A 10,425-nucleotide genomic window follows, 5' to 3' on the forward strand; every position below is an offset into this window, starting at 1 on the left:
TTCTTTGTACATTGGCATAACTCTTCTGTCTACTTTGTACTGTAAGCAGCCTCTATTAGATCATTTTTATTTGTTATGAGATTTGCTCTACTAAATCAGGACCAACTACCTTTCTTTCTCCCAATTCTATCCAACATAATGGAGATCTATACTTCCGTCCGTATAATGCTTCACAAGGAGCCATCTGGATACTGGAATGGTAACTATTGTTTTAGGTGAACTCTGCCAGTGGCAAGTACTCATACCAGTTCCCTTTGAAATCTAGGGCACAAGCTTTTAGCATATCCTCTAACATCTAAATAGTTTGTTCTATCTTCCCATCTATTTGAGGATGATAAGCCATATTAAAGCTTAGCTTGGTGCCTATAGCTTCCTATAGTGCTTTCCAAAATCTAGAGAGAAACCATGGGTCCCTATTGAATACGATCATTTCGGGTACTTCGTACAACCTCACAATTTTCTTGATGTAAATCTGTGCCAACTTTTTTAGTTGGTACTCTTTCTTGATGGCTAGGGAATGAGTCATCTTTGTTAGTCGATCCACAATCACCCATATTACATTGTAATCTGAGGATGCACAAGGTAATCCCATTACGAAATCCATAGAAATGCTATCCCATTTCCATTCTGGAATACTCAGTAGTTGCAAGGATCTTGACGGCTTTTGGTGTTCTGTCTTTACTTCTTGGCAAGTAAGGCACCTTGACACAAAGTTTGTTATGTCTTTCTTCATACCAGGCCACCAAAACGATTCTTTAAGATCTCGATACATTTTAGTCATGCATGGATGTATAGTGTATCACCTCTTGTATGCCTCTTCTAAAATTTGCCCCTTAATTTATGAGTTTTAGGGAATGTAAATTCTTCCTTTATATTCCAGGATCCCTTCCTGGGTTATCACAAAATCCTTCTTCTCATTTCTCAGCACCTTCGCTTTAAAAATATCAGCCAATTGATCTTTCTGTTAGGCCTCTTTTATTTGTTCAATGATTTGTGCTTCCATTTTTGTAATACCAATCTGGCCCACAATTAGCTATATCTGGCCGATGAGCTCCTAATCTCAGGTATGTTCAATTAACTCTTATTCCTTTATCATCAGCAATACAACCTGTACTATCTTCCGGCTTAATGTATTTGCTACCATGTTTGCTTTTCCTGGATAGTATTTAATTTGATAATTGTACTATTTAAGCAATTCCATCCATCTCCTCTGTTTCATGTTAAGTTCCTTCTAGTCCTGCAGGTACAAGAGGCTTTTACGGTCACAGTATAGTTCAATGGTTGCTTCATATAGATAGTGCCTTCAGATCTTTAAGGCATATACAATCACTGCCAGCTTAAGGTCATGTGTAGGATAGTTCCCCTCATGAGTCTTTAACTGTCGTGAGGCATAAGCAACCACTAGACCCTGCTGCATCAGCACACATCCCAATCCCTGCTTACTCATATTTTGTATACACCATGTATGGTAACATAGGATTGGGGATTATTAGTACAGGAGTCAAAGTCAACTTCGGCTTCAACTCTTGGAGGCTTGCCTCACACTTGGCATTCCAACTAAATAGTTGGTTCTTCTGAGTGAGCTTGGTCAGTAGTAAGACAATCTGGGAGAAATCCTGTATAAACTTCCTATAGTACCCTGCCAGTCCCAAAAAGCTTCTCACTTCCATTAATGTCTTTGGCCATTCCCAATTCAATACTGCTTCTACCTTACTTGGGTCTACTGCTACTCCGTCTTAGGTAATCATGTGGCCCAAGAACTTTACTTTATTTAGCCAAAACTCACATTTGCTCAACTTGGTATACAATTGCTTTTCTGACAATGTGCCCAACACAATTCGCAGATGCCATTCATGTTCCTCTGGTGATTTAGGATACACTAGGATATCATCAATGAATACTACTACAAACTGACCCAAGTATAGGTAGAAGATTCTATGCATATAATCCATGAATATAGTAGGTGCGTTTGTCAAACCAAACGGTATTACCAAAAATTTGTAATGTTCATACCTCATTCAAAAGGCAATTTTTAGGACATCTTCTGCCTTGATCCTCAACTGATGGTATCCTAATCTCAAGTCAATTTTTGAGAATACAATGGCTCCTGCCAGCTAATCCAGCAAGTCATCAATTCATGATAATGGATACTTGCTCTTGATCATTACTTTGATCAACTCACAGTAGTCTATACATAACCTCAAGCCACTATCCTTTTTCTTCACAAACAAGATTGGTGCACTCCATAGGGATACACTGGGGTGTATGAAACCTTTCTCCAAAAGCTCCTCCAGCAGTTTCTTCAGTTCTACCATCTTATTCAGAGCCATCTGATACGAAGCCTTTGAGATTGGGTTTGTTCCTGGTACTAAATCAATAGTTAATTCTATTTCTCTTTCAGGTGGCAATCTGCTAATCTCTATTAGAAACACCTCAAGGAATTCCCAGACTATTGAAATATCTAAAATTCCTTCCTCCATCTCTACTTTTATCGAGAAGAACACCATATAACCCTAGCAACCTTGCCTCAACCACCTAACTGCCTGGGCCACCGAAATAAAGTTCAATTTCACTTCCATCGAAGGGGTCAATACTCAGGTAGGAAGGATCAGTGTTTTGTTTTTACAGTTGAGGAGGACATTTTGGGAAGACAACTAGTTTAAGCTAAGGATTATATCAATATCACAAAAATGCATGCATATTAGGTCTAACATAGTGCAATAGTAGGCATACTAGACAATGCAATTTAAACAAATAGCAGAAGTTAAAATTTTTATTCTTATGGGAGAGGAAAAACACAAATCATACATCAATATATCAAAAGCAAGACCTAAGCGCCTAGTGCAATCATACGATATAAATGAGTGGCTGGTACCCGAGTCAAACAAAGCATCCACAAGGTAACTATTCACAGTAACCATACCTTGGGATCATCTCAGGTGACTTATGAGCCCCTTCTCAATTAAGGGCAAACACCCTGCTCCGAGCCTGAGATCTTCTTGTGCTGTCAGCACCTTACAGGTACTCCCTAGCAAAGTGTCCAGGTCATCTGCATCTGAAGCACATGTTCTGACCCCATTGTGTACGGCCTATCTCTATAATTTCAGCCACAACACTTGCGTTCCCTTCCTTGATGAACTTTTTCTACTCCTTGGTAGATATTCTCTACACCTCCTCATTGGGCTCCCTACCTCGATTTCTTACTCCAATTGAACCTCTCTGTTTTCTTGACCTGTCCTTGTCCCTAACTTCTCAGCTCGTAGGGTTGCCTTAGCCAGCTCTGTATGATTCTGGCTATTCTCGGTGATACGACAGACTTCTACTACCTTATTGAAGACTTCCAACAGCTACGGGGCCACCTTTTTCCTTAACTAGGGCTTTAGCCCCCTGATCATCTTTTTCGTGAACCAGCATTCATCGTTCATATGCTGTAGGTAAGTGGAGTACCTGGATAACTCAATGTACCTTGCTAGATACTCATCAAAAGGTTCATTCGCAACTTGTTTTATGGTAAGGAACTATGCTTCTTTCTCCTCCCTCACAGATCAGGAAAAGTATTTAAGGAAAAATTGGTCCTTAAACACTTCCCATGTAATAGGGGTTCCATTGGCCTGTAGGACCAGCTTAGTATTCTTCTGCCATCTGTCGGCTTCCCCTTCAAACTTATAGATTACCATCTGAGCCTTCCTCTCAGATGGACATTCCATGATATTGAAAACATTCTCTAGCCGAGTTATCTAGTCCTCAGCCACTTGTACATCAAATGTTCCCTCAAAAGCAAGAGGGTTGTGTTTAGTAAACTTAACAATCCATTGCTGCAGTGTGTCAAGCTCTGTAATATGCTGAGGTCTCACAGGAGTGGTTTTCTATGGTTGCTATGGTGGTACGAGTTGGGCTGTCCCGGCTATTCCTTGCCTAGGCTGCTATAACTATGCCAGTGCTACTGCTACTGCTATAGCTATCATAGCACCTCTCTCCTGCTCTTGCCTAGCTTATGTGGCTTGTATCTTGGCCATAGTTCTCTGCTGTTCCTCTAATCTTTCCATAATTCTTTGTATTGGGTCAACAGGGGGTCCTGATGACTCTCCCCTTGTCCTAGCTTCCCTTCCTCTTAATCCTCATCTTGCTCTTACCATTTTGTTGTTTTCGTCTTAACTACAAGAGGAACAGAATCATCATTTTACATAAAAGACACTTTATATTGCTTTTCTATTCACAATTATACATATATGGTACAGTCAGCAAAACACGGTTCAAGTATCCGCACAACCTACCACAACTATCTAATATATTATATATTCATCCATATTCACAACACAGTGTCAGAAAAAGGAAATGTAATGAGAATAAAGATCTCCAAGTCATCAAGCAACTGATAGAAAGTACGTGATATGGAGCGGCCACAAATCTTCTAAATCTCATTTAGCCAAACTCTCATTCTTGGCAAAGTGTCTATCAGTGCTCAGCTCCAAAGAGCATCACCAATACTTAGATCCTTCTCAGTTACTTTATTGTATAATAGTCTCACATAAAGGAGAAAACCCAAATAGGTAATACCATACTGGTTCTGGGTCTGGTCTATATGTCTTCTCAACTCCTTTAGCTCTCTAAGGATACTATCATAGTCTCTAAACTCTTTATTTACCATTAAGGGTCTCTGCTGGATGGGTATGTTCTTGACATTGTCTTATCTTGGTCTCACCACCCTAATTGGTATTACTTGAATAGCACTAGACGTGGCTGAGCTCTTATAGCACTCTAGGCATCACCCTCATCCAACCTTACTATATCATTAGAGTCCTCTTCTGAATAGATATCTTCTATCTCACTGAGGAGTTAGTAGTATCTATGTGGTGGAGTCAGGTCATCGGGGTCTAATATGTGTGGGTGGTACTATTCTAGGAACGACTCCCCCGACATCCTTTGATTTACCGTTTCCCCAGAATTGCTGCTACAGCAAGCCATAACTTTTCCTGCACCCAACTCAATCTATAATATACCATTCCACCATAAGATATAACCTCAACTAATATCATTCAATCAAGCAACCACAATCCATAATCAATCACAACAACTAATCACAATTCATAATTCACACTTTACAACATCAAACAGTCAAAACAGTGCAACTTAAATAGAGGCAGAACCTTTACTCTGATACCAAAAAGTATAACACCTCCTTTTATATCATATTATACGTTGATTGGAACAATTATAACGCATTTCCCAATGTTTTTGAGTGAATTATAACGCATTTTCCAATGTTTTCGAGTGAAATATTTCAATTTCAGAACTTTGTATATAAGTCTGTCCGTACACTATTCATCCAAATTTTGGTTAACTTTGAAAATTCATAACTAATTCTAAAAAAAATTGAAATGAGGTGGTTCTAATTTTCCCTTGAAGCTTGCTAAGATTTCTTTAGAGAAAAAATATTCATTGTACATAGTTCTATCCAGAACAGCACTAGAAAATTTGACAAAGTGTACTGTTCATATGGTCAATTTTTGAGTTTTCAGTATTTTAGCCCAACTTTGGAAGGATATAACTCTTAGCACACAACTCTAAATTTAATGGTTTATTACTTGATTTAAAGCCTAAAATGAGATCTAATTTCCTATAAAATCTAAAGTCCAGATTCTATCATTTGCTTATTATTTTATGTGTCACAATTTTACCCTTGATTTAGGTATTTTTATCTCTTAATCACATTTTTCTTGAAATTATTTCCCTTTTTACTTTTTCCTTATCCTTTTGACATTGCACCATTCAATATTCCAGCATCAGACCATGTCATAACAATACAATTTACATTATATTATCATCCATAATTCATTATAACTTAACATAAAGTTCATTAAAACATTACATAATATAACTTAGTGATATAATTTCCATAATGCTCTTCTATCCTAATACCAATTCCTTGCCTTGATCCATGGATGAGCCACTCACTATTTGAGACACAATTTAACATAAGAGGAATGAGATTTCATAGAAATCTCAGCAGCAATTGAACTATAATTATCATGTAAATCAAGCAAGTTATAATGTGACATGTTATCACGCCTTAAGGCATAATCAAACCACATAAAATCATATTTAACACCATGCTAGAAGAGGAACACCAACACTTCCACAATAACATGATTCAATGAATTTGGCCAAAGTATAGCCCAAAGCCATCCAATCAACCAAGATCACAACACAATTCCTCAATCGAAGCAAACAACATAATCACATTAAACAAGCAAGATAAACAATCAAATTATAATTCAATGCTACCTTTTGTCATTGGATAATTTTGGTTTCCTTAAGGGGTTATGATTGCCTTTGATTCCTCCTCATCACACCTATTGATTCAAGCATAAATACAAGCTACATTAATAACTAAATAACTTAAACATAACACTTTAATTTTAACTTAACAATTTCTCCTCTTTTTCTTTGATTTTAACAATATTGTTCCTCCTTGGGAATCAAGGTTCTCTTGGCTTAATCCTACACAATTTTTCATGAGAAATTCAAATATCCATTTTCAAAAATCAAACTCCTTCCTCATGAAACTGGTTTGGCCGAATAGGGTGTTCAAGCTTCCAAAAATTCCGTTTTCAATTCCAATGATTTTAAACACTTCCCAGTAGTATATCTAAAACATTCTTCCTTTAACCCCTCAGAGTACACATTTGAAAGCATTATGGTTCAAGCGATTCACAAAATAAGCCCACAGATTGAAATTTGTGATTGGTTTTCGGGTTACTATTTACTCGTTAAATTCCAGACTTTCAATTCCAACTTTGAGCAATCATAACTCTTAGCACACATATCCATTTTAAGTTATCTACCACTTGTTTTAAAGCTCAGGATGTGTACTTTAATCATAACAAATTTCATGTAGTAACTCATTCACTTGATAGGTTAAACTAGATCTGGAATTGACTGCTCCAAGACCTACGTTTTATCCATTAAACAATTCTTACTTTAATTCTCCCTTCATTTGAACATGCAACAACTGGCCTTATGGATTCCCATTCATTCATATACTTTGAGTTGCATGCTATTATATTATACAACAAACATTACATCACATTTCATGCTTGACATATCCACAATTAATTACATAAATAGCAATATCAATCATTACATTAAAACGCATGTAAATTCTCCACTTTCATTGCTTCCATCTTCTTGCCCTTCTTCATACATGCCTTCTCTTTATTATTTGACCTACTGTGGTTGGTTAAGGGAGGGTGAGATTTGGGAGAATCTCAGTAGCAAACAATAACCACCCAAACATACATGGCAAGCTTGGCATTCATAACATGCTTGCAACTTAACATTTCTATAACATAATGACATGTTTGGAAATCATCATGCATTAACCATAAAGCATATAGGCCTATGACACATTTCAAACATATTAACAATTACAATGCATGAGTTCATGAAACCATATAAACATAGAACATGTCATACATGCAAGCAAATACTAAGTACATAAGAGTAGGGTAAAGTTTGCTACCTTATGTCCTTAAGCTTTCTTCTTACTCTCTTTTGCTTCCAACCATTAAGGTTGCCTGCTCAACAACATCTAAACCTTCTCTTGGATACCTCAAGGTCCTAATCACAGCCACAAGGGTCACATTACTCCTTAGGACCAAGAATTATACAATATGGAAGACTTATGTCCTTAAACTTAATCTTTTTTTTCTTAATTTATAATGTAGTGTTCTAGCTTTGTAAAAATTGTTCCCTTAGGCTAATCCTACACAATTTTACCCAAAGAATCCAAATATGAGCTTATATCCATCAAAATCCAACTCTTCCCTTCGTTCTAGGCCAAAACCAAAATCTGCCATTTAATTTCCAGTTTTGATTCCAATGCTTCCAACTTCATTCTTTCATCTTATCTCTACACAATCTTTCATTTTAAAAATATTAGAAGCATCAAAATTATCAAAATCACATCCTAGGTACAAGAACCAGGTCTGGTTGAAACATTTTCTCAAGTTACACAATCATGAAATTCAACCAATTTCAGCATAAAACCACTTGATTTGTGTTCCTTTCAAACCATTGAACATTATTCTAACATCAATTTCATTTTCTCCTAATCTCAAGAATTTCATGCAGCACCTCTCCTAAGGCTCCCAAAAATCATTAAAATCTATAACCAAGCTCAACAACAATAAGGGTAGTGAAAACTACATCAAAAATCATGAACACACCTTGTTTTAGAGCTTGGCCTTTCTTTCTCCCTCTTCTTTCTCTCTCTAGAAACTATTTTGTAAGAGTTTCCCCATGTCCCATTAGCTTACACGAAAATGAGGGGTAGGGGGTATTTATAGAAAACAAGACTAAATCTGGGCTGTTGATCTTAAAAATACGTGGCTTGACCTGGACCGTCCATTTTCTCTTTTAATCTTATGGTAACAAGTGTCCTATGACATCATGCTTACCTCATCATGATGACATCATGCTTACATCATCAAGCCACATGTCCCTAATCCAACCGTACATGTGTCTTGCATCCGGCTGTACATGTGTCTTGCATCCGGCTATACATGTGTTATCCATCTTTTTCCCATTTGACCGTACACTTGTCTCTTCCATATTTCTTCATCATCTTGGCATTAAAATAGGGAGGAAATTAATATAAAATTCATGCAAAATACAACCCTTAGGTATTCCTTCACCTATCTTGTCATTCTGCACCGTATAGGATACTTTTTTGGGTCCTAACTTACTCAAAACCACTAGGACATGTCTTGGTACCATTTTCTCACCTCAAATAAATCCACACTGCATTATATAACATGCCCAAGGAGAGAGCGATGCTCTTCTCTTGTTCTTCCATTAAAATAATTAAATAATTAATAATATTTATTTAGGAGTAAACTTAACCAAATTCTTTCTATCAGTCTACGACTCCGAGATAGTATGTCCCTAGGTACTAATACTATTTATTCGTCATACGAAATTCTTCTAATTTTTCTTAAGTCAAAAGTTAACCTCTAGACATTTGACTTAGACTTTCCCCAGATAGTATGTAAATAGGCTTTAAATTCCATTAAAACCAACTTCTTTGCTTTCTGAGGACGAAATTATTTTTAAAACCTATGATAATTTCTCAACTATCTTCCCCCTTTTCTTTCAATTATCAGAGGCCTCCCTATACTTCAAATAATTTATTTTTGAAAATATTCTAAATCAATCAAAACCCTAGGAACTCCATAATTTCCTTCTAGGGGTAATTTCATCATTTTTACCTCACACAAGCCTCTGAACCTTATTTCTATGTTTTCTGGAAATTTTTTAAAGTGTTTAGGCCTTAACCTACCATTTTCCATTTTTCTGGAATTTTCGGGCATAATTTCTATTTTTACCTTTACCAACCCAAAACTTTACAAAATTACAATTTTGCCCCTGGTTTGGCTTAACCTCAAAATTCACCTCATTGAGGTCTCTAACATAATCTTTGACCTACATTTATCTCTATTTCTCATGCCTGGGCCCCGAGACTTCATCTGAGTCTCTAACTTCCTCTTTTCTTAGTCCCAGAAAACTTTCTTTTCATGATTAAGTCCTTAGGATCCCTCTATCCTTCTATAGAACCTCTGGGACTCCTGCCATAAGGGGTCTGGTAGTCTGCCCAATTCAGGCTAATTCTAGTACTTCTAGGCCCAAAAGTTAGGATGTTACAATATCCCTACACAAAAGCACATTTTAAACTAATTGGAATCATCAAATTAAAGTGAAACAAATTCCTGTCTTATGAACAGTGCTTGGCCGAAATGAAGCATAAGGGACCCTAGGTTGATTTTCTTCCAAAAACCACTTCACACACCACTTAAACAAGCTTGTTTCATATCATATTTAAGGTTTCTATCCTTCTCTAATAGGCAAGCATGTTAACCGAATTCATGCAGCATTTTTTCTAGATTTTTCATGTCAAAAAACCCACCAAAACCAACTCAAAACTTAGGGATAGGAAAGGTTAAACATACCTTGATGTTCTCTAATAGGCAAGCATGTTAACCGAATTCATGCAGCATTTTTCCTAGATTTTTCATGTCAAAAAACCCACCAAAACCAACTCAAAACTTAGGGATAGGAAAGGTTGAACATACCTTGATGTTCTCTTGATAAAAAAAAAATGATTCCTTGTCTAAATACCTCTCAAATTTAAGTCTTTTTGGTCTAGATACAAAGTGGCAGCACCTCCACCTCTTTTTTCTAATATTCTAACATTTTTCTTGTATTTTAGGGAGGGGTATTTATAGACAAATAAACTGCCATTTTTCTCTGAATTTTGGATGCCTAAAATGCTCCTTAATAGGTGAGTTGGTAGCTATCAAGTGTAAGATAGCTTCAGATTTAACCAAGTGTCCATCACTAGAGTTTTCCAACAATTATCCCTTAATT

At 36.6% G+C, this 10,425-nt stretch overlaps 1 protein-coding gene across 1 annotated transcript; it reads right to left on the reverse strand.

Moving 5' to 3' along the window:
- Positions 1-1,303: 1,303 nt before the first annotated feature.
- LOC114711338 (uncharacterized) lies at positions 1,304-1,952 on the reverse strand. The gene is made up of 3 exons (XM_028896069.1): positions 1,787-1,952; positions 1,497-1,639; positions 1,304-1,408 (listed from the first exon to the last, which is right to left on the reverse strand). The coding sequence occupies exons 1-3, from the start codon at positions 1,950-1,952 to the stop codon at positions 1,304-1,306; spliced, it is 414 nt and encodes a 137-aa protein (XP_028751902.1).
- Between the last annotated feature and the right edge of the window lie 8,473 nt (positions 1,953-10,425).

Source organism: Neltuma alba, unplaced genomic scaffold, assembly GCF_004799145.2.
Source record: "Neltuma alba isolate B1F8T4 unplaced genomic scaffold, ASM479914v2 tig00000097_pilon, whole genome shotgun sequence".
Taxonomy (NCBI): Eukaryota; Viridiplantae; Streptophyta; class Magnoliopsida; order Fabales; family Fabaceae; genus Neltuma; species Neltuma alba.